Source organism: Medicago truncatula, chromosome 3 (assembly GCF_003473485.1).
Source record: "Medicago truncatula cultivar Jemalong A17 chromosome 3, MtrunA17r5.0-ANR, whole genome shotgun sequence".
NCBI lineage: Eukaryota > Viridiplantae > Streptophyta > Magnoliopsida > Fabales > Fabaceae > Medicago > Medicago truncatula.
The window spans coordinates 17878259-17902967 of NC_053044.1; the positions used below are offsets into that span (position 1 = coordinate 17878259).

The 24709-nt window shown below is 33.5% G+C and overlaps 2 protein-coding genes and 1 pseudogene across 2 annotated transcripts; 2 read left to right on the plus strand and 1 right to left on the minus strand.

Annotated features, from left to right (window-relative positions):
• Positions 1 to 843: 843 nt before the first annotated feature.
• Positions 844 to 1332, plus strand: LOC112420080 (uncharacterized). The gene has a single exon (XM_024778702.1). The coding sequence runs from the start codon at positions 844 to 846 to the stop codon at positions 1330 to 1332; it is 489 nt and encodes a 162-aa protein (XP_024634470.1).
• Positions 1333 to 19496: 18164 nt separating this feature from the next.
• Positions 19497 to 22076, plus strand: LOC25490370 (reactive oxygen species modulator 1). Its single transcript, XM_013603785.3, has 3 exons — positions 19497 to 19625; positions 20034 to 20071; positions 21744 to 22076. The coding sequence occupies exons 1-3, from the start codon at positions 19553 to 19555 to the stop codon at positions 21855 to 21857; spliced, it is 225 nt and encodes a 74-aa protein (XP_013459239.1). The 5' UTR covers positions 19497 to 19552; the 3' UTR covers positions 21858 to 22076.
• A 1222-nt stretch (positions 22077 to 23298) lies between these two features.
• On the minus strand, positions 23299 to 24709 carry LOC25490371 (cytosolic sulfotransferase 12-like; annotated as a pseudogene).

Consider the following 24709-nt stretch of genomic DNA (forward strand, 5'->3'; position numbering starts at 1 on the left):
TTATTCTAGGCTTAATCCCTAAAAAATCTGCATTCAGTATTAGTCCTTATTCAATTCAAATCTGTTTAATCTATGCTTAAACTCTTGAATTTTTGAACAATTTTTTGCAGACGACGTGTTAAGAACATTCCTATGCAAAAAATTGTTGCAAAATTTTATTTCTAAGTCCAGATTTTGTTTATTTTATCTTTTAACTTTTACCATTTTAAAAAATTCATATTTAATTCGTTTCATCTTAAAAAATTCTAAATTTTAGTAAATGAACTTTTCATAGTGTTCTAAACTTGTGTAAAAGAAGTCGTTCAAAAATTTAAGAGTTTAAGGATAATTAAACAAACTTTGTTGTACTAGGGACTAAAATTAGAAATAATTTTTTTTTAGGGAGTAAAAAACCTATTAAAATTAAGTAAAGATTAAACTTAGAAGTTCTCAATTTTATAGAGACCAAAAACAAATTTAGCCTTAGAAAAAATGATGGCTAATGATTAACATGATTTCTCTCAACTGATTGGTGGAGGGAGTAGTACATATTTTTGGCTAGACAACTGGGTTGGGGGCGCTCTTTTAAGAGTGCGTTTCCCTTGCTTATTTGATTTGGATGAAAATAAAGGGGTGACGGTGAGGGAGATGGCTAGAAAAGGGTGGGCGGATATCGATGATGCTTGGTAGTGGCGGAGGCGTCTAATGGTATGGGAAGAGGAGTTGGTTAAGGAAGACTCTATCTTGCTGTGTTCTACTGTTTTGCAGGATCATGTTCTTGACAGATGGCGATGAGTGCTGGATCCTATTAACGGTTACTCCGTTAAGGGGACTTATCAGTTTCTAACACTTCCTGACACATCAATGGAGCGTGGTCTTTATGATGCATCATGGCTGAAGCAGGTTTCGCTAAAGGTTGCTATATTTGTTTGGCGGTTTCATCACGACGACATTTATTGCATAGGTGGATGTGCTTCCATGGAGTCGATATGTCACCTTCTACTTCGATGTGACATCTTTGGCAATGTTTGGAACAAGATTTATAGGTGGCTAGGTATTTATTTCATCTCTCCAGACTCTGCCAGTGATCATCTTCAACAGCTTACTCAAATGGCGGGGTTACCGCGATTTACTCATTCTTTTCTCAAGGTGATCTGGCACGCTTGTGTTTGGATCCTTTGGAAGGAAAGAAACTACATGATCTTCAATGACAAAGCACAAGACTTGGAACAAATTGTTGACAATGTAAAGTTTGTGTCTTTCTTTTGGTTAAAGGCTAATAGCCTTACTTCAGCTTTCAGTTATAGTGATTGGTGGCGGCATCCTTTAATTTGTATGGATGTTATGGAGTAATGTTTCTTTTCTTATTTTTATTGTGTACGTTGTTTGGCAACAGATAACTGAACTTTGTATTCTATTGAGGGATGTTTATCTTTGCACGTCTTGTGCAAGATGAACTGCTATTGATGTTTATAATATTTCATTTTAGTTTGTTAAAAAAAAAAAAAACATAATTTCTCTAATAACAAAAATGATACACATAATTAAATGGGATGTGCTTATACACATAATTATAAGGAATGAATGAATTTGTCCGAAATGGTATAAGCAATTTATTGGTTTTGGAATATTGTATACTCTTGGCCTGAATCTGATTAATATGAAAGCAAAATTGATATCAATTCCGTTGTCGTCCAGCGATTAGGATATCTGGCTTTCACCCAGGAGACCCGGGTTCGATTCCCGGCAACTTCATGCTCTTACATTGCTTCACAAGATCGGTATAATATGATTGGTCTCTCACAACCTCAATAAAGAAAAAAAACTCAATATATATATATATATCAGCCTTTTCTCTTAAAGAATCTAGCCACAACTGGATGATAGTGTAGACTCAGGTGGAATGAATCACTATCATAAATTATCAGGAAATTTCTTTATAAGCAGTCTTGTGATTGGAACTTGAAGTGTAATATGACAGGTCCGTAAGTGCACGGAAATATCGGTTTTAGTATAAAAAATGTTAAATTTCATTAAGTACCATTATCTATTGTCACGTTGTTTATCTAAGGCGATGTAAATTAATTTGGTTGCAAAATTGGGAAAATAATTTGTTTTTAATTACTTTAAATGACGAGAGCCCGGAATATAATTTATGTCGACCGTTGATGCTTGCTAAATTGCATTTTATTGTTGTAACTGGACAACATTTTCGCGCGTAAAAAGAATTAAATTAAAGGGATCGTCAGCTTTCGTGTGTACGACACCGAATTTTGACTTTGTAATCTATTCGACCACTTTCTCGGGTACGCCTTACAACTTCAAAACTCCGTTTGAAAACTGATCAATTTACGCCCGAAAAGTTACTTTTAGTAAAAAATTTAATTTAAAGGTACCGTCGGCTTTCGCGCGCCCGGTACCGTATTTTAAACTCACAAGCTTTCGCATGTACGACCACAAGTTTAAAATAGCCTTTTTGAAAATTAGAAATTTCTAAATTAATTAAAGAAAACGCTTTCACTGTATTTCAAAATCAATTCCTAAAAATTCTATGGACAGAGACAAGTTTCACTCTTTCAATGTGAAACCGGTATCGCGTTATTTCAGTTTTCATTGTACATATTCATCGTTAAAAATCAAAATTTTCAGACTTAAAAATAATTCATGTTACAATTAGCAATGATACAAATTAACAGAGCATCATTGGTACGGCATTCATCATATTCCGGACTCTATAAAAATCTACTAAGACATAATTAAATTATAAAACTTAACATTGATGAACTCATTGAAAATTAAAAAGAATGTAACCTGCAATTTTCTGGAATCTTTAACTCTAGATGATATCCACGTACCCACTGCTACAATTGCACAAACGTGGAATTGGAATAGAAAAGAACAGCAAGCAACACAATGGAATGGACCGCAGCAACAATAAAGAAATAAGTCAGCAACGCGTGAAGCAAAACAAAAGTATTGGAATTTAAAGGTTACGTATCACCATAGAACAACTAACTTAAGTTGGATGATAATAATAACTATAAAAAGGCAATTGAAATATGATAAAGTGAATAAAAGGGATAATCTATATCTATATTATATAAATTTAGGGTATGTCCGTTAATGGAAATAATTTTCTTCTCTTCTTTTCTTGACATGTGTCACCACATTTCAATGTTTTAGGATTTCATTCAAGTCACGACATGTGGCATTCTAATATTGTTTTATTCTGAAGCATTTGCATTATTGTAACTTTGTGTACTAATTTTTTTAATTACCGAGACCACGAGCGATGGTGAGACTGAGAGAACAGAGAGAACAGCGCGACGATCGTCGCGATCGCTGGCATCTCATGTGATCCAGAGTGATGATGTGCAAGTTAGAGACAAGCTTACGGTAGAGACTTTACCCGTGAGGATTGATGATCGGAAAGTGAAGATGTTGAGAGGCAAGGAGATACCCCTTGTGAGAATCGTTTAGGACGGAGCGACTGATGAAAGCTTGACGTGGGAGCTTGAGAGTAAGATGCTGGAGTCTTATCCAGAGTTGTTTGCTTGAGGTAAATTTTCGAGGACGAAAATCTTTTAAGTTGGGGAGAGTTGTAACGCCCACTTTTATTTAATTAATTATTTAATCGAGTTTAGACGAGTTATATTATATTTATATAATATATGTGTGAATTTTGATGATTTATGACGATTTAGATGATTTGGAAGATTTTTAGATGAGTTATGAGTTTTGATGATTTTATGAGATATGAGACTTATTTTATTGTTTAATAAAATAAGATTTGAAAATAAAATAAAATATTTAGTTAAGGGTTGTTTTGAGATTTTAGAGAGTTTTGGGGGAGAAAGTGAGATAAGATAAGATTTAGGAGGAGATATAAAAAGGAAAGACCTAGGTTTGTAGAAAATTAGTACATACGATCAAACTTTGGAAAAAGGAGGAAAAAGCCATAGAAGGGAGAAGACCAAGAGGAGAGCTGCGATTTTCTTCATACAAGGTAAGGGTGAGACTAATGATTCAATAGTGTTAATCTATACAATTCTGATGATCAAATTAACAAATTAGGATTGAATTAGAAAGTTTATGAAATTAGGGTTAATAGGTGAAATTGATGATCCAATGATAATAAGCTGTTAGATTGATGCATAAAACGTCCTTTGACCTTAGATTATGTTTAGAATGAATTCTGGAATTGAAATTAGGCTTAGAACCATGTGAGATCATGAATTTTTCGTAAAAACTGCATTCTGCCCGAGCCTATATTCATCGCTCGCCCCCGCGAACGATGATCCTTGCCTCGCGAGGGATGAAGTTCATCGCTCGCCACGCGAGCCATTTCCCCTCGCCTCGCGAGTTACAAGTCGTAGCTCGCCACAGTGAACAACCTTACTCGCCATAGCGAGCATGACCAGAGAGCATGTCGAATTCTGTATTTTTGACTTTTGAGTTGAACCTTAGATGCTTTTGAGTGCCTTTAGATGTTTATTAAAGATTAGATGCTGATTTAGAACAAGATTGAACCTGGTTTAGCTTAGAACAACTTGAGTTGGAAATCTGGCTTGTACTCGCCATGGCGAGCAGATGCTCTCGCCTCGCGAGCACTTCCAGAACTGAATGCAAATTAGGATGTTGCGATCTGTGTCGCACAAATTGATTAGGGTTGGACCCTTAGGTAGTAATGTGACCTATTTAAGATATTAACTGAAATTTGTGAGGCTGTTTGAACTGCTAAGTTGTTTGTAATGTGATTTAATGATTAAATGCATTACTTGAAATATTATTGAATGATCAAGATGTTGTTGAAATGAATTGATATTATGAAATTATGTTGTTGTTGTGATCTGCCTATGCTGCTATTGTTATTTAACTAAGTTGCATGAGTCATTATAAGATGATGTTGAACATCCAAATTATTGGATATGTATATGAGATGATGATTAAGATGTTTTAGATGATTGAGTCCATGCATTAGCATACATCTGTTGGGGGTTCATGCCCTGGAGCTTTGTACTCACCATGATGGAGCATTTGCTCAAAATAATTGTTGGGGGCTTATGCCCTGAAAGTATAATAATACTATAATGTTGGGGGCTCATGTCCTGAATTGGTACCACATGCATATAAGAGGTTTAGGTCGCATTGTTGCATTGTCGCATTGTCGAGTTAAATGATGAAAGATGTTATGTTATTTATTATGATTGAAAGAAATGAGTACTTGATATTTGATTATCAAAGATGTATGATGTTTAAGATGATTATATTGAAGATGTTTATGTTGTTAATTGCGATTGTTGAATTATATTGATTAATATTATTGTTTTGTGAAATCTCACCCCTTCTGCTTGGAAATGTTGCTCTTCGTATGAGTAACTTGCAGGTGATCGAGCTTAGTGTGTAGTGTTGCTGTCGTGAGTGGCCTTTGTAACGCCCTCTCTAATTATTTGATTATTTTAATGAGTTTAGAATATACTTATATGATTTGTGTGATTTATATGATTTATTTTGATGAGTGATATTTTGTTATGTTATATGTTGATATTTATTTGTATAATATAAATGTTATTTGATTTAGAAATATATATGTTATTTGATTTAGAAAATGAATATATGTTATTTGGTTTAGAAATATCAATGTTATTTGATTTAGAAATATATATGTTATTTGATTTAGAAATATAAATGTTATTTGTTATAGAAAAATATATGATCTGTTATAGAAATATGTATGATTTGTTGAAGAAATATATGTCATTTGCTATGGAAATATAAATGATTTGTTATGGAAATATATATATATATATATATTGGAATAGAATATTAAGATTTGGATTTAAGAGAAAAATAAGTAGGTTAAGGATTTATATAAATAGGAGAGACCTAGTTTAGAAAAACATAATGTACGTACGATCAGTTTTGGAAAAAGGGAGAAAAAGCCAAGAGAAGGGAGAAGACCTAGGAAAGCTGCGATTTTCACATTCTAAGGTAAGGGTGAGACTAACTTTGCAATTCTATTAAGTATGTGAATCAACGGTTACATTTAACATGATGTAGGATGAGTTTAAGAGGAATCGGAAATTAGGTCAAATTGATAGAATTGATGATTAAACGGTGGAAACTTGTTAAAAAGATTAGAAACTGTCCTTAGACCTTAGATAATGATTATGATGAATTCTGGAATTGAAATTAGGCTTAGAACCATGTTAATTGATGAAATTGTGTGAAAAGTGCATCATGTCCGAACCTAAATTCATCCCTCGCCATGGCGATCTATGAATCTCGCCTCGCGAGTGATGAACTTCATCGCTCGCCACGCGAGCCTTTCCCCTTCGCCTCGCGAGTCCTTTTGGTACAGCTTGCCACGGCGAACAGCCTTACTCGCCATAGCGAGTGTGACCAGTGAGCATGTCATTTCTGAGTTTTTGACTTTTGAATTGAACCTTAGATGCCTTTGAGTACCTTTAGGTGCCTACTATTGATTAGAGAATGATTTAGAATGAGATTGAACCTGGAACAACCTTAGTTGGGAATCTGGCTTGTACTCGCCATGGCGAGCAGATGCTCTCGCCTCGCGAGCACATCCAGAATTGAGTGCTTTTGAGGAGTTTGAGACTTGAGTTGCTTGGATTGTTTAGGAATGGAACTTTAGGTACTAATGAGACCTATCTAAGATGTTAACTGTTAATTGTAAAGCTATATTGAAATGCTAAGTGTTTATAATGTGATTTATTGATTGATTGCATTACTTGAATTATTATTGAATGATCAAGAAGTTATTGAAAATGAATTGATATTGTTATATCTTGAGATGTTTACGTGTCGCCTATGTTGCTGTTGTTGGTTATGTGAAATATTTATATGCCTTATGTGGAAGATGTATGATGTTTAAGTTGTTGATACTTCATATTAATATTGTTATGTTGTGAATTGCTTGTGTTGTTTCTGTTGCTGTTATGAACTGCTAAGTTGTTTGTAATTTGATTTAATGATTAAATGCATTACTCGAAATATTATTGAATGATCAAGATGTTGTTGAAATGAATTGTTATTAAACGTTATGTGATTTGATTATGCTACAATTGTTATTTAACTAAGTTGCATGAGTCTGAAATAAGTTGATGATGAACTCCAAATTATTGGATGTATAAGTGATAAGTTGATTAAGGTGTCTTGTTGATAAGAGTCCATGCATTAGCATTCACTGAGCTTAGTCCTCACCACGATTATTAGGAGTTTTGTCCTCCGCACGATTAGGAGCTTTGTCCTCCGCACGATTAGGAGCTTTATGATGTGAATTATATGATGTTGACTAAGATGTTGCTATGCTGTTTAAAGGTATTGATTATGATATTGTTATGTTGTTATGATGTTGTATATGATAATGATTATAATGTTATGATGTTGTTTACGATGATTATGTTGTGATTGATTATTATCATAAAGTGATGATTATATTGTGTTGTTTAAGTTACTAAGTGAATATTATGTTATGTTGTTGTAAGATGATGTTTATGTTGTGTGTCCTCCGCACGATTAGGAGCTTTGTCCTCCGCACGTTTAGGAGCTTTATGATGTGAATTATATGATGTTGACTAAGATGTTGCTATGCTGTTTAAAGGTATTGATTATGATATTGTTATGTTGTTATGATGTTGTATATGATAATGATTATAATGTTATGATGTTGTTTACGATGATTATGTTGTGATTGATTATTATCATAAAGTGATGATTATATTGTGTTGTTTAAGTTACTAAGTGAATATTATGTTATGTTGTTGTAAGATGATGTTTATGTTGTGACGTATATAATTGTTATTATTAAGTGGCGAATATGTTGTACTATATATGATTAATTATTATTAAGTGAATATTATGTTATGTTGTTGTAAGATGATGCTTATGTTGTGATGTATATACTTGTTATTTTTATAAGATGATGAATACGTTGTTGTTATATTAATATAAGAAGATGAATATGTTGTTATTATATTATTATATTATGACGAGATGATGTATATGTTGTTGTTATATTATTATAAGATGATTAATATGTGTTGTTCATATCATTATAAGATGATGATTTATGTTGTGTCATATATGATTATTATTATAGTGAGATGTTGATTACATTGTGTTGTTTTAAAGTTATTAGTGATGATGATTGCATGATGATATCTATGAGTTGTTAAGTGTACTTGATGATGTTTATGTTAAGTTGATAAGTTGTCTTTTATTCATGAATTGATAATGAGATGTTTGATGAATAAGTATTATTATGAATTGATGATGTTACGTATAGTTGCTAAGTTGTCTTCTATTATGAGTTGCTAGTGTGATGCTTGGTGGAGAAATGTTATTACGAATTAATGATGTTGTTATGTTGTATATGAACTATGATGTGATGATCTATGTTGGTTATGATGTGTTATATGATGATGTTTATAATGTGATGAATATGAAGTAAATGATAATTAAAAGTTGGTTGAGTTATTAAGAATTATTACATGAAGGATTATTATTACTAATAGATGAAGTTATTTATGTTGTTAAATATAATTATTGAATTATATGCTTGATATTATTGTTTTGTGAAATCTCACCCCTTCTGCTTGAAAATGTTGCTCTTCGTATGAGTAACTTGCAGGTGATCGAGTTTAAGTTGCTGTTAGATTGCTGTTGTGAGTGGATTAGCTCTCATGTGTGTCTTTAGGTGCTCTGATACGTAACGGGATGAGAATTTTATTGTTGTCTTTCTACTCCTTACGTATTGTTCTTAAGAAGAATTATGACTACGATTTTAGATTGGATTATATGAGAAATTTATGAAGAGGCCTTAGTGCCAAAGACTGTTTTTAGTTATTGAAGAAATTCCGCTGCGAAGTATTAAAGATTTTGTTATTGAATTTTAAAGGATAAATAGTTATTTATTCAGTTTATGATTTTAAGAAAAGAATGTGACATTCCGTTCACGTGGAAAACTCTGATTAAATAAATGAAATTTTTAAGCTGGGAAAACGGGGTGTTACAGCCTTGCCTCACTGAGTCCTTGGTTGCTCTGATACATAACAGGATGGGGTTTATGATATGCATGCTTCATTCTTTTAGGTGTTCATTTATGATATTTGACTGAATTATTATGAGATGTTTTAATAAGGCTTGCGTGCCAAAACTTTATGATGATTTGAATTTAATTCCGCTGCTATTTGGTTGATGAAGGATAAATTATTATTTATCTATGTTTTTAAGATTTTTAAGAATGTGATATCCCGTTAATTGATGATTACTCTGATTTATGTTAAGAAATTTTTATATTGGGAAAACGGGGTGTTACAGATGCGTTGAGCAGCAAGACATTGCATATCTCTGCTTTGATGGTGAAAGAATTTGATCTGCTAGAGCAGTTTAGAGATTTGAGTCTTGTCTGTGAATTGACACCTCAGAGTGTACAGTTGGGGATGCTGAAGATTAACAGTGATTTCTTGAATAGTATCCGAGAAGCACAGCAAGTAGATGTTAAGTTTGTTGATTTGATGGTTAATGGTAATGGCACTGAGGATAGTGACTTTAAGGTTGATGATCAGGGTGTGTTAAGGTTCAGAGGAAGAATTTGCATTCCTGATAATGATGATTTCAAAAGGTTGAGTTTAGAGGAAAGGCACAAGAGTAGCTTGAGTATTCATCTGGGAGCTACGAAAATGTATCATGATTTGAAGAAGCTATTTTGGTGGTCCGGGTTGAAATGTGATGTTGCTCAGTTTGTGTATGCGTGTTTGACTTGTCAGAAGTCTAAGGTTGAGCATCAGAAGCTTGTAGGGTTGTTGACACCGTTGGATGTGCCGGAGTGGAAGTGGGACAACATTTCTATGGATTTTGTAACGAGTTTACCGAACACTCCGAGAGGGCATGATGCCATTTGGGTCGTCGTCGACAGGTTGACGAAGTCGGCACACTTTATTCCGATCAATATTAGTTATCTGGTAGCTCAGTTGGCGGAGATTTATATTCATAACATTGTGAAGCTACATGGTGTACCGTCGAGTATTGTGTCGGATAGGGATCCGAGGTTCACTTCTAGATTTTGGAAGAGTTTGCAGGACGCCTTGGGATCGAAGTTGAGGTTGAGTTCGGCTTATCATCCACAGACAGATGGTCAGTCGGAGAGGACGATCCAATCATTGGAGGATTTGTTAAGAGTGTGTGTACTTGAGCAAGTTGGAGCTTGGGATAGTCACCTACCGTTGATATAGTTCACATACAATAACAGTTACCATTCGAGTATTGGTAAGGCACCGTTCGAAGCTTTGTATGGTCGGAGGTGCAGGACTCCTTTATGCTGGTTTGAGTCAGGAGAGAGTGTTGTGTTGGGACCGAATTTGATTCATCAGGCTACGGAGAAGGTAAAGATGATAAGAGAAAAGATGAAAGCGTCGCAAAGTCGACAGAAGAGTTACCATGACAAGCGTATGAAGGCTCTTGAGTTTCAAGAGGGTGATCATGTATTTCTGAGAGTTTTCCCTATGACAGGTGTAGGACGTGCATTGAAGTCGAGGAAGTTGACTCCAAAGTTCATTGGTCCGTATCAGATATCAGAGAGGGTTGGAATAGTGGCATATAGAGTTGGTTTGCCACCACATCTTTCGAACTTGCATGATGTGTTTCTTGTGTCGCAACTTCAGAAGTATGTAGCGGATCCTTCGCATGTTATTCCAAGAGATGATGTGCAGGTTAGAGACAACCTTACAGTTGAGACCTTACCATTGAGAATTGAAGACCGTGAGGTGAAGAAGTTGAGAGGCAAGGATATACCTCTAGTTAAGGTTGTTTGGGGTGGAGTAACTAGTGAGAGTTTGACTTGGGAGCTGGAGAGTAAGATGCGGGAGTCTTATCCAGAGCTGTTTGATTGAGGTAATATTTCGAGGACGAAATTCTCTAAGTTGGGGAGAGTTGTAACGCCCTAGTCGTTGTTTTATTTATTTTTGATTTATTTAGAGTCTTTTATATGATTTTAAATAATATTTGTGATTTATGTGGTGTGTATTATTTTATTATATAATTTATTTTGATAATAATTAGAATAAGTGGGAAATTAATATTATTTTGGAGTTTGGGGAGTTAATTAGGAATTAATAGAATTAAGGGGAGTTTAATGAATTAAAGGGAAGTTACATTTTTGGGGAGTTAAGAAAAGAGAAGTCAGAGAAACGTTTTTACGTACAACAGAGCTTTTGGGAGAAAAGGTAGAGAAGAGCAAGTAGAGCCAAGAGAATCAAACTATTGAGCATTTGTCTTTCTGAATTAAGGTAAGGGTGAGGTTTACTTCAATAGTGTAGATGGTTAAATCCTGATTTTGATTTTAACAGGTTTATGAGAAAATTGGGAATTTTAGGTTTATGGTGAATTATTGGGTTTTGGGTGTAGAGATTGTGGTTCTGATGTTAGAATTAGGTTTTGAGTGCATAAAGCAAGTTATTTCACATTTGTAAACCAATTTGGGGAGTGAAAGTGATAAAATTGGATTTTTGGGGAAAAACATGCATTCTGGTCGTGCTGACATTCATCGCTCGCCTATGTGAGTGGACTTCCCCGCCTCGCGAGTGAGCAATGTTCATAGCTCATCCCGCGAGCAAGCCAACTCGCCATGGCGAGTACCTGTGAGAAAAACTTGATTTTTGAATTGTTGTTATAAGTTGTATTATGGATAGTTTTAAGTGCCTAGATGATTTTAGAGAGGCCTGGGACAATTTTTAGATTAAAAAGATGAATAGGGAACTTAAAAATGAAGATTTAGTGAGAAAAATGTCAAAACTCCCGAGAGCACCTGTTTTTCGTTCGCTTTGAGTTCGCCACGGCGAGCAACCCGTTTTCTTGTGCTCGCCATAGCGAGATGAGGTACTCGCGAGGCGAGTTGCCCAGTTCTGAAACTGTTTGTTATTTAATTGAATAGAAGGGAAGGAACTTGAATGTATGAGCATAGTTATGATTAATTATGTATTTTTATGGACTGTTGGATTGATTATGATGATCTGTTGTTGACTGTGATGTATGCTTTATTTAATTAATTCATACATGTTGTTGAATGGTGGTTGTGAGTCTTATATACATATATGCATTTGTTGAGGTTGTATATAGATATACACAAGTGGAGTTACTTGCATAAGCATAAAAGCGGGAGGGCTCTGGCCCTGGAACGCCTTGTCGTTCAAAGCGGGAGGACTCATGTCCTGGAACACCTTGTTGTTCAAGCGGTGAGGGCTTAGGCCCTGATGAATGCTTTAACCATTCAATATTCGGTGAGGGCTACTGCCCTGTAAATTGGTACTACATGTATGTGCATTGTTGAGGAGTCTTAGTGGAGTCGTTGACTAGTTGCATGAGTCGATGTTGTTGGTTTTAATTACCATTTGTTGTTGATGTTGTTAATGATGATATATTTATATATTGATGAATTATTATTATGTTAGGGTGTTAGATTCAATTGATGAATTTATTATCTATATTTATTGTTGTGAATCTCACCCCCTTCTGCTTGAAAATGTTGCCCTTCCTATGGGTAACTTGCAGGTGATCCTGAGTAGTAGGTGGTGGCTCAAGTGTCTAGGGCTCTAATACGTACGGGATGGAATTTCTTATTGTTTTCATTCCTATGTATCAATTTTTGGAACTTGTGGATGTAGCCCTTTATTTGGTTGTTGAATTTATCTTGATGACGCTTTTATGCCAAGATTATTTTATGGAGAATTAAATAGTTGTTGTTGTTGCTTTTAATGCAAATATTCCGCTGCAAATTGTTGAAGTTTATGAAAGATGTTTAATTAAATAGTTTTTATAATCTATTTAAGAAAATTTGAAAAAGTAGTGTGACATGCCCGTTTGGGATTTACTCTGATGTATGTTTAATTATTATTTAATTGCTTTTGGGTAAAGGGGTGTTACAATTGGTATCGATTGCGGAGAAGTCGCCAAACAAAGATAGAGACCTTAAGCGGAGCTTCCTTCACCCATACATCATCAAACCGCCCACGTTCGGAAGGCACACCTGGCGTCGTGAGATAAGCATAAGTACCCTTCACGGAGTAGCCATGTAAAGGATCCAGCAGCCACCGCCACCTGTCAACAGTATTGTCCTGCAAAACAACATTATGCAATAGAGATGCACACTCAGACACCAACTCCTCCTCCCACGCCAAGAGACGTCTCCTCCACTCCCAAGCACCTCCACCATCCGCCCATCCCCTACTCTCCATTGCTCCACCGTTACCCATTTATCAATCGCCAAATCAAAAAGGCGAGGGAATTTAACCCGTAAAGGTACGTCCCCCACCCAATTATCTGACCAAAAGAAAGTGCTACCACCTCCACCTACAATCCAACAAACATTATCTTCAAACCAACTCCTCTCCCACAGACCCACTCCACGGCGGATACTAGTAATCATCCGCCACCATTAAAGAATGAAATTTCAACGAGACTGTTTTATATAATATAATATTTCAATTATAACATATTTAAATATGCAAAATAAATTGCATATATTTTTAACCTATTACAAAATTATCAGATTTATAATTTATCACAAAGTATAAAATGCAAATCACATTTTTATTTCATTAAACTGATTTTTTATTTTTATTTTAATAAATTTCGTTGAATTGTTCAATCTTTATTTTAGGAAAGAAAAAAAAATTGGAATTGGTGTATGTGTGATCGTAGCATACTATATTTTAGAACAGAAGAAAAAATCGAAATTGGAGCTATTTAATCGGAATTAAAAATGTATCATTAGTTGATTAGTCAAAGAATATCATAAATGGATGATTGGCAAAGAATATCAAAAATATGATTTCAGTTGATTGTATTTAAGGACTTGCTAAAATAAACGTTAAACCTTCCGTCAAAAAAATAACATAAACCTTAAATCATGGGCTGATTGAAAAGTTTATTATGCTCCTTAATAAAAAAAAATTAACAAAGAAAGTATGGAAATATTTTTCTAAATTAACATGAGGCGGCGTCAAACAATACTAGCCTTCTCATGTAATTGACAATTAATGTGTTGATGGACTAATGAAATTAGTGAATCAACAAATTAATGAAATGTAATTAACACATTTATTTTATGAAAATAAAACTGAAGGATGTCTTTGTTCAAAAAAAAAAAACGTGATGATGCATAATTTTAGGGAAATAAAAACCGTTTAATGAAAGAATCATATTTTTAGGAAACAAAAACGGATGCCCAACAAAAATGCAAAAATGAATAGCAACTGTAAAAAAAAAAAAAAAAAAACGCAAATTACTGGACCGCATGTAATTAATTTGATACCAACTTTAATTTGGTTATTTTACCAAATTATCCTGTAAAAAATACTATAAGTTAGATCTCTGGCTTCACAATTTTTTCACATCACAATCTCGACTTTCTTTGAATGATTCGGATGAACATTGCAAATCACAGTGCTTCAAACGTTAATTTTGATTTATATTTTTGTTATTTTCTATTGTTTATGTTTACTTATTTGTTATACCGCAAAACTTCTCTTTCTAAAGAAACATGTAATATTTTGGTTGGAGTTATTGTGATTCAAAATAGGGTCCTGCTAATCGGTGCCCCTGGGGCATTGGTTAAGCATACCATAAAAGGAATTATTACCATAAAAGGAAACTATTTTTGATTTTATTATCAATTAATTACATTATTTCAATGCATTAACTATTATATAATTTCCTTTTTCACATCCTTAATCAGTGTCCCGGAAACACCGGTTAGCATTTCCCTTCAAAATAATAAGAAATGTCTATCAATCTTACTTTACAAATCGGTTTTACCATGCAAATGAAATATTTACCATCATTAGTCATTACCACATGGTCTTCCTCATATTATGATTTTGTTTTTTATAATCATAGTCTAGTTTTTCATGACTAAATTAAATACTCAAGTATTAAAGAATAATAATACTTGATTATAAAATAACTATATTTTAATGCGTATAAAAATCCTATATATTTAAAGAATTCCTAAATAAGAGGGATTTTTATTGAGATGCAAAGCTTTTACAAACATAAACATAAACATCTCTCTCTAATATTCATCATTGTCATTGTGTACTAATATTTATTGCCAAATAAATAATGACAATGTATTGATTGAGTCCTTAATAAGGATTGGTTGTCAAATATTTACAGTCAATTTTTAGCAAAAAAAAAATATTACAATTCATTCTTTTATCAACTGACTCAATACATTATGAATAGGAGGACCTCTTTGTTGAATTTTAAGATAAAAAAACTTTTGAAATTATTCTAGCAATAGAGGATCTCCATTGAATGTTAGTGTTTTCTTTCAAAAAAAAAAATTGAATGTTAGTGTTGTTAAACCTCTTTTGCTTCATAGCAAACCAAATAGCATTAATTGAATTAATAACAGTAGAATGACTTTGTACCAAAAAAAAAAACAGTAGAATGACTACTATCTTGCACCAAGGACCTCTTTGAATATCTAAAATTTGCCAAAGGTCTTGTGAATGAATGAACATTAGAACACGATAAAATGAAGGTAACTATTTTTTTTTCTTTGGTTAAATGAATGAACTTTTTCTAATATGTTAAATATAGAATACAATTTGTCTAATAAGCAAATATGAACATGCTTAGATCCTCGGTTATAGAATGATTTTTAAATTAAATTTAAAAAATTATATACTTTTAATTTATATAAAACTTAAAATAATAGTAGAATTTATCTGAATTGTATCTTCACATTCAGATTTACGTATAAACTTACCATTCGTTCAGATTAGTTTTCTTTTACTTGATCTATCTATTTTTATTTTATTTTTGAAAGATTGATCTATCGAAAATACTTAACTCCAAATTTGAAAAATGTACACGGGATACTTGTCCAAAAAAAATACACAACATCAAGAAAAAAGACAAATGAGAGGTTCAAAAACCATTTGTAATACAAACAAAGACACACTAATTTTCTAACAATAAGTCATCTTCAAGAGGTGACTTTGATAGCTTCTACAATCTCCTATGCCTCCCAAAGTTAAGAAGAAAAAATAATCCTATTCCAAACTTCCTAATTTTTTTAAATTGTTGCATGCCAAATGAGGTTAAGCCCCTTTCGACGTTTTTTAGCCAAAGAAGATGATGGAAAATAGTCAAGGAGTGAAACAATATTGCCGGGTAAAATCACCACTGTTCCTTTCCATTTAAAATTATTGTACCAAATCTTTCCAACAAAGCTACATCTCTAAAACAAGTGATCATCTATCTATAATATAAGAATGATTCATGTTAATTTTATAAATCAATTTCATCATATTAAGTTTTTAAGAGCAAAGTAAATAAATATTTTAGCATTCACGGCGATGTGCTTGAAATCTATATACTCCATCCGTCTCATATTATAAGCAACAAAAAAAAAAATCAAACTTATTAAGAAAATTAAAACATAGTAGTTTGTAATATTTTGAATGAAATTAATTTGGTACAAACTTTCTAAATAGGCTATCTATCTTTTTCTCTGTTTCACGACGATTACTTCCAAAGACTTGGGAGCAATAAAATAGTTCAAATGATTGTTATTAGTTGTTGTGTATGCTGCAAAACTACATAGAAGCGAAAATGATATGTGAAACAAGATGACATATGAGATTAGCAAAGCAGCAAAAGAGACACTAGGAGAATTAATTGATTTTGAACCTAGCTAGGAGTAAAGAATCTTGGTGGAACCAAAATGTTCAAATTTGTTTTTGAAGATGTGACTCATTTGTTTTTGTCTTGCCCAAATTTTGGCGCACTGTGGCCTATGGTGCAGGCTTGGCTTGGTGTCGAAGGGGTAGATTCTCTTGCTATTTCAGATCATTTTATGCAATTTATTGAATATGCAGGAGGCTTGAAATCCCGCCGATCCTTATTTCATTTGATTGATTTGGTTGCAGTGTGTTTGGGTTTTATGGAATGAACGAAATGACAAGTTATTAAGAAACCGTCAAAGTTCTATGCCACTTTTGTTAGATAAAGTAAAATCTCATACCTTGTGGTGGTTGAAAGCTAGCAATGTGGTCTTTAATTTTGGTACACATAATTGGTGGTCGAACCCGCTTTCATGTATGGGCATCGATTAACTATGTTGTAATTTGACAGGATGTTGCTCTTTCAGTGATTGTTATGACACACCTTATGCTTCGACAATTACGTTGTTCATGGTAATATAATTCATTTTGGTTTCTTAAAAAAAAAAAAAAAAAAAAAAGCCTTTTTGTTTGTAAGGAAGTAAGTAGTGAGTTTATCATAGAAGGTATGCATTCTCTCTTGTTAGAAAATCACCGAAGGCATATCAATGTTAATCCATACCATTCTTTCTTTTTTTGGCGACATTCATTTTTTTAATAACTCGACCTGCATTGTGTAAATAGAAAATGCTTGGATAAACTTCACACGACACAATTCTCACGGAAGACGATCTTTTCCCTAATTAACAAACTCTTAAATACGAATCATTTGAAAAACTAAGCGAGTTAGAGATAAAATTAAGTGACTGAGCATGGATCAGTTGACAAGATATGCACCATTATATGCATAAATCGAGATTCGATCTCGAAGACTCCACTTATTCATCTTAAAAACTTGAATTCCAATCATTAAACTATTTGATAAAAAATTAAATTACAAACTTTATTTACCTTTACGACCACCGAAATCTACATCACCTTTACCTAAGGACTTCTTTTAGGGACTTTCAGCTAAGGAATTAAAAAGTTAAAAATTAAAAATAAAATAAAATGGGTTTATTAATAAAAAGCTAAAATATGACGTTGGTCTCTGCAAATATATCCAGTTTTGGTTTTAGTCCCTGTAATTTTTTTTATAGTTTTTAGTCCCTGTAAAATTAATTTTTTTTGGAAATGGTCCCTATCCCCAATTATGTGATGATTTGTCACTTTTGTGCATATGTGTCACATGATGATTGTGCTTACTTGTCCAGCTGGGATCCACGTGGCAAGACACTCATTTAAAAATCATTTTAAATCATTTTTAATAAAAACAATGTTATTTTTTATAATTCAAAAACAATAATTATTTTTTAATTAAAAAAAAAAACAGATACAAAAGGGGGGAAAACGTTAGGGTTTCTCATTTTCTCCCTTTCTTTTGTCGATCTCCTCCAATTTCCTTCCTTCAATCTTCAATCTTCAATCCAACCGGTTCGGAAGCATAAATCGAATATAATATTTCGTTCTTCTTCAATCATCCTTCCATCTTTGTTCACTGTCATCTTCGCACATCCTTCCTTCCATCTTCTTCGCATTTCCAGACGGCCAACCAACAATGAGCAGTAGCAGAGGTTATTCGGGTAGTAGAGGAGGTTCACAGTCATATTCGATTTCAAGGAATGGGGAGAGTGTCGTAGGCCAGTTCGAACTCAACCAAACGGGTTGGAACATTTTCCAGTTATGTTACCTGCTTGTGGAATCCAGCTTTCGAACCAGTTGGATTCGATTTATGCTTCGAAATATTGTATTCGATTTATGCTTTCGAACTGGTTGGATTGAAGATTGAAGGAAGGAAATTGGAGGAGATCGGCATAAGAAAGGGGGAAAATGAAGAACCCTAACGTTTTTCCCCCTTTTGTATATGTTTTATTATTTTTTTTAATTAAAAAATAATTATTGTTTTTGAATTATAAAAAATAATATTGTTTTTATTAAAAATGATTTTTAAATGAGTGTCATGCCACGTGGATGCCAGCTGGACAAGTAAGCACAATCATCATGTGACACATATGCACAAAAGTGACAAATCATCACATAATTGGGGACAGGGACCATTTCGAAAAAAAATTAATTTTACAGTGACTAAAAACTATAAAAAAAAAAATTGCAGGGACTAAAACCAAAACTGAACATATTTGCATGGACCAATGCCATATTTTAGCCTTAATAAAAAGGCTTAAATAATCTAGAAGTCCTAGCTCAACTGGCAAAATGCCGAAATTGTTAGGCCGGATGCTATGACCGGGGTTCGAACCCCGGTACCTCCACTTGTGTGTGTGTCAGTTTATAATGGCATTGCCATTTCGTCTATCTACCAAAAAAAAAAAAAGGCTTAAATATGTCTTTCGTCCCTCTAAATATAGGTCATTTGAATTTTCGTCCCTGAAGTTACCAATCCTTGCAGTCTGCCCCTGCAAATATTAATCATTTGACTTTTGGTCCTAATTAGATTTTTTTGCTGAGGTGGGATGTCATTAGTGACGTGGTGCTCATGTGGCAAGTGATGATTGGGCGAGGTGGTTTGCTTAAATAAGTCTTTCATCCTTGCAAATATAGGTCATTTGAATTTTCGTCCCTGAAGTTACTAATCAGATGTAATTAGGACCAAAAGTCAAATGATTAGTATTTGCAGGGGCAGATTAGAAGGATTAGTAACTTCATGACGAAAATTCAAATGAAATATATCTGCAGGATGTAAGACCTATTTAAGCCTAATAAAAAAAAACCAAAAAACTTTGGTTTCAGTTTTTTCATTTCTCCGAACAAGACACAAAATCGCAATGGCCAGAGACAGTTGCCTCGCTCGTGTCACTGCCGGCGCTGCCGTGGGCGGCGCTGTCGGCGGTGCCGTCGGTCAGTTATCCACTTCTTCATATAACTTTATTTATGTAATTTTAACTGCGAATTGCAATATCAATTTTTTTTTCCATGTAGTTATGTTTTTTTATTGTCCCTTATATTTTAGTTGGTGATAACTGCTAAATCATGATGCTAATAGGGTTAAATTGAAAATTTAATCACTCTGCATAAAGATTTTATTACTGTAAATGCTTTAAGCTAGTTTCTTTTCCTCTTGGTTCTCAATTCCTGTGTGATTTCTTATTTATTTTTCAATATTTAAGACTTTGGAGATTCTGAAGTAATTCATTGATTTAAATGTATTCTTTTCCTCTTGGTTTTTTCATTTTATTTAATTTACTCGAATTTTTAAATGTTTCCCTGCACCATCTTACCTAATAAAGTTCATTGGATTCTTTCCAGGTGCTGTGTATGGAACGTACGAGGCTATTAGGTATAAGGTATGTTCATGATATTTTTCTACGAAGTACAGACACTCTTAGGATTAGGAGTGTCCCAGTGTCAAACACGTGACGTGTCTGACACTAACACGACACGACACTAACACATATAATTACACTAAATTATGTGATTTTCTCAAATTATTAGCAGTGTCGGTGTCTGTTTCGTCTCCCGTGTTCGTGTCCGTATCCGTGCTTCATAGATCTTTTTTTAACTTCAACAATGAGATTGTTTAGAACACCATTTTCATTTTCCTTATGGATGTTAGGTCCACCCTCTATATTTTATGGCTTTTGTAGAATGTTGTAAAATTTCGTAAGTATCTATACACTGAGTGCTTTGAAATAAAGCTATTAGTATGTTTTGTTGTTAGATTTGATTACATTGAACATATGGAAAATAAACAAATGATATAGTTTTCTCTGCAAGTTGCAAGTGAAGTGGTTTATTTAGACGGTACGAGATTCTAGTTGCAGTGCCACTTGCTAGACAAAGACTTTTTGAAACCGAATATGGGTTACTTAATTCATGAACCAAACGCAGATTTGTCCACTAGTTAGATGTTTGAATTTATGGTTGTTGTCAAATAGCGGCACTATAGCGTAGCAGAGTTTGAACAAACCGAATATGGTGTATTGTGATATGTTCTTTAGTACGAAGTTTTGTCAAAAAGCGGGGCTATAGCCTAGAGGAATTTGGGCAAATTGCTATTGTTCTACAATACGCTATTTAGTACAAAGTATTGTCATATAGCGGATACTGCTGCGCTATAGCATTGCAGCATGACAGGATTTGAACAAACCACAATTTTTCTTGATCCACAACTGGTAACACTGGCACTTTAGTGTAGCATAATTTGAACAAACTACTATTTTCCAATCTCCATGATCCCGCAGTTGACTACATTGGTTGGATTTCATTCTGTTGCTGGTGTCACAGTTTACTGGTCTTTTCTTTTCGTGAATCTGTCTTAACATAAAAGCAGATTCTTTAACATTTTAAGTTTAATGCATTAGAAGCAAACAAGGAATGTATTATGATGGAAATATTTAAGTCTGTCTAGAGCAACTAATTGTGTTATTTCTCTATTCAAAACTTTCTCATCTCTTATATATTGAAACGTTCTCCATAGATTGTTCTTGCAATCCATCCATAAACTGAGTTCCATTATCTGGTTTACTATGTCTTTGTAATGGATACATGTTTGTAAATAATATTTAATATTTATTAATTTTGTAAAGCAATCAATGTCCTGACTGAATGTGCTGTTATAAGCATGCATATAAATAACAATCTGTGGATTTGTGGCTGAGAACTCACTCTTGATTACCTCAGTTCTCATTTACCAGACACAGACACGACATGACACATTGACACACCAGTAAAAATTTGAGAAAATAGAAAATTGAATCAAACACATGTGCCAGTGTTGGACAATGACACATGTCGGACACCCGACATGCCTTCGATCCAAAGTGTTGGACAACTCACTCTTGATTACTTCAGGAGATATTGATTCCACCTCAACCTATTATTTGTCACATAACTTTTGATTGATATTGCACCATAGATATTTTATATTGATATTGAGTCACGTATTTTTTGATGTCAAAATGGTAAATTCTCTCAGTTTATATGTAGCAGCATTCCAATCAATTCATTGCGATGCAGGTACCTGGATTTTTGAAAATTAGGCATATTGGACAAACAACCCTTGGAAGTGCTGCTATTTTTGGTCTTTTCTTGGGTGCTGGAAGCTTGATACATTGTGGGAAATCATACTGAACCCATAAAGATTTTATCTACCTACCTGCAGAGGTTTTCTTTCTGCCCTTGTAAAGTATGAGTATAGCAGAAATTTTGTATTTATTATTGTGTTTCTGGGTCTTGGAAAAGTTTAATGACTATGTTGCTGCTATTTTTGTATGAATTTTCTCAATTATTTCTCCCTCAACAGTACTGTTGAAATATCTTTGCAAGGGTTTTTCTTTTATTTTTGATTCCTCACCTTTCATGCTGAGGCAATGAATTGCTTAAAAATAACGCATGAGTGTGTGTGTCTGTGTACGCGTGTTTGTCTTATGCATAAAAAATTGTTTGTCATTAATATTGTGGAGAAAGAGAAGAACAATTGAATTCATTCAATTAATTTGAAATTTACTTTTTCTTTTTTTAGAAAATCTCTGTTCATGAAGCTCAAAATAACCGTTCTTACATGTCCCAATACTTGCTAGATATTAGTTTCATGTCTAAATATAGGATTATGTTTTGACTAAATCATAAAAGCTAAGAAAGTTGATAAGTCATATGATGAGATATGAAGTAAAATTAGTTGCACTTCTGTAGCAGAAAGAATGACTATGAAACCACTGCATTAATAGAACAACAGATTAACATAAAACAACAGATAAATGAATGATAAAATCAAAAGAGTACAAACTTATTAAATAAGCGTACTACGGTATCTTTATCTTATTTATTTGCAAAATTTGGGGGTTATTTATCTGTTTTTTTTTTTTATTTCGATCCTTTATCTTTTAATCCTACATAAGCATAGCCTTGCAAAGCTTAGTTTGTCCCAAGCCCTGCTAAAAGGAGACGGTTGTGTTAGACCTTGACATCCAAAGTAAAGCTTTGTCAAATCTATACGAAATAGTGTAAATGTGAGATCGTTTCTCATAAGCAACGCGCCGTATAGCTTGAGTATAATGTCAAATGAGCTAGGGTCACTGCATTGTCGTGCATAAGCACGGGTTTAAGTACATTCACTTTTACCCAAATATACATATTTCTCAACTAGATGGTCAAAGCACGTGCAGACCCAATTCATTTGAAGAAGGCCACACACGATGGAGTAGAAGACTGTTGCTTAATGAAGTGTCCCACCCAAAGGTAATTCAACACCATCAACTCAAGGAACGCAGATCCGGCAGGATTAATTCTACAATGTCATGCGACACGTGCGATGCACATGCATTAATTAGATTTAATAATATTTTTAACTTTAAATGATTGTGACGGTTATTTGAAAGTCTCATTTGTATGAATTAGTGTGTATATTATTATTATTATTATTATTATTATTATTATTATTATTATTAAGATAATTACAATTAGTATTAAGATCAAAATTTAGATAAAATTATGATACTAGTGAAAATTAGCCAAAGATTTGATAAAAAGAAGAATTCGTCGAAGATTTATTAAAGTGTTATGCTAATAAGTATTCTTAGGGCACTTGTTAAGGAACCCAAAAAGAGTAATTTTGCATTAGATTCAATAATATTTTGACTTTTAAAAAGTTAAATTCATAACTTTTCACCATTTTCCAAAACAATATTTCCTATTTTTTTCTTCTTCTTAACTAATATCTTAAGGACACTCTTTAGCATTTCCCTTTATTAAAAGGTGACATAAATATTTGGAATTTCTTAAAATCTAAAAACACAACCCATGTTTTACAAATTTCTCTTCAGCGATGGTGTTTATCTGCTCAACCATTTCAGTTGTGAGATGATTTTTCCAATCTCCAATATTACCAAGACGGAAAAAAGCTTTATTTTCCATATTAAGAAAACCTTTCCCGATCTTATTGACCTCCAAATTGCTCAACTTCTCAAAACTACACAAATTTAATATATCATCAACCACACCTTTGAATTCTTCTTCTTTGGAGAATGGACACTCCAAAAACTCAGCAAGCTCTTTCAAATAAAAATTAGGTTTCATTTTCATTTCTTCATATTTCAAAAACATCACCTTCTCTGGCCTTTCCAAGCTTTTCTTCCAATATACCAATACATGCTCCCAAAAGGGTCCAAAAGAACTCACTCCTCTACAAAAATTCTCAAAAGCCTCTTGTAGTGGAAGTGTTCCTCTACTTTGTGCTCTAAGGTTGTTTGTGAAATGCCAAAGTGAAACAAAAGTGTCTTTAGGATCTCTACATAGATACACCACCTTGCAAGTTGACTCTTTCACAGATTTCGGCAATAATTCATAAGAAAGATGTGTAGAGAAGAGTCTCGAAGAAGATAATGTTTTGACGTCAAGAAACAAAATCTTTGTAGTAAAGATCAGACTCCAAAAAGGGAACAAGACCATGAGGATTGGTAGTGAGCAATGGATGGTTGTTCTTAGTATGATCAATAATTGAATATTTGTCGCGATTTAGCAAAGCAAAAAGTCAATGCTTTAAGCCAAGTGGTGCCTGCTTTTGGAGTGGTAACTATGAGGATATCAGTATCAAGGGCTTGAAATTGCTTATGACAAGATAAAGTACCTTGGAGAATCCTTGTGGTAAGCCAAAATCCTTGATATTGATGGAAGTGGGATGTAATCCAACCTTTTTCTAATGGCAAGGTGGGTATCAACTCCTTACATTCTTGGCCTAACTCAGCTGCTTGCATGTATTTTGGCACAGGAGAGTTTTCAGGATCACTTAATTTTGCCATTATATAGATGTATAGTCAAGGCTTAATATGGAAGGTTGGAGAATGGAGATAGAACGGTTTAGTCTTTTTTTGGTTGATTAAAATCCTAGAAGTTGATTCATTCCTATAGATATAGTGATAATTTATAAATAAAAATAATATAATTTTGGGATGATCTGTAGCTGTATGTCAGACTGCATGTGATAT

Coding starts and splice junctions, on each gene's coding strand:
- LOC112420080 (XM_024778702.1), top strand. CDS start 844: ATGGAGCGTGGTCTTTATGATGCATCATGGCTGAAGCAGGTTTCGCTA.
- LOC25490370 (XM_013603785.3), top strand. CDS start 19,553: ATGGCCAGAGACAGTTGCCTCGCTCGTGTCACTGCCGGCGCTGCCGTG. Junction 19,626..20,033: donor CGCTGTCGGCGGTGCCGTCG/GTCAGTTATCCA, acceptor GATTCTTTCCAG/GTGCTGTGTATGGAACGTAC. Junction 20,072..21,743: donor ACGAGGCTATTAGGTATAAG/GTATGTTCATGA, acceptor ATTGCGATGCAG/GTACCTGGATTTTTGAAAAT.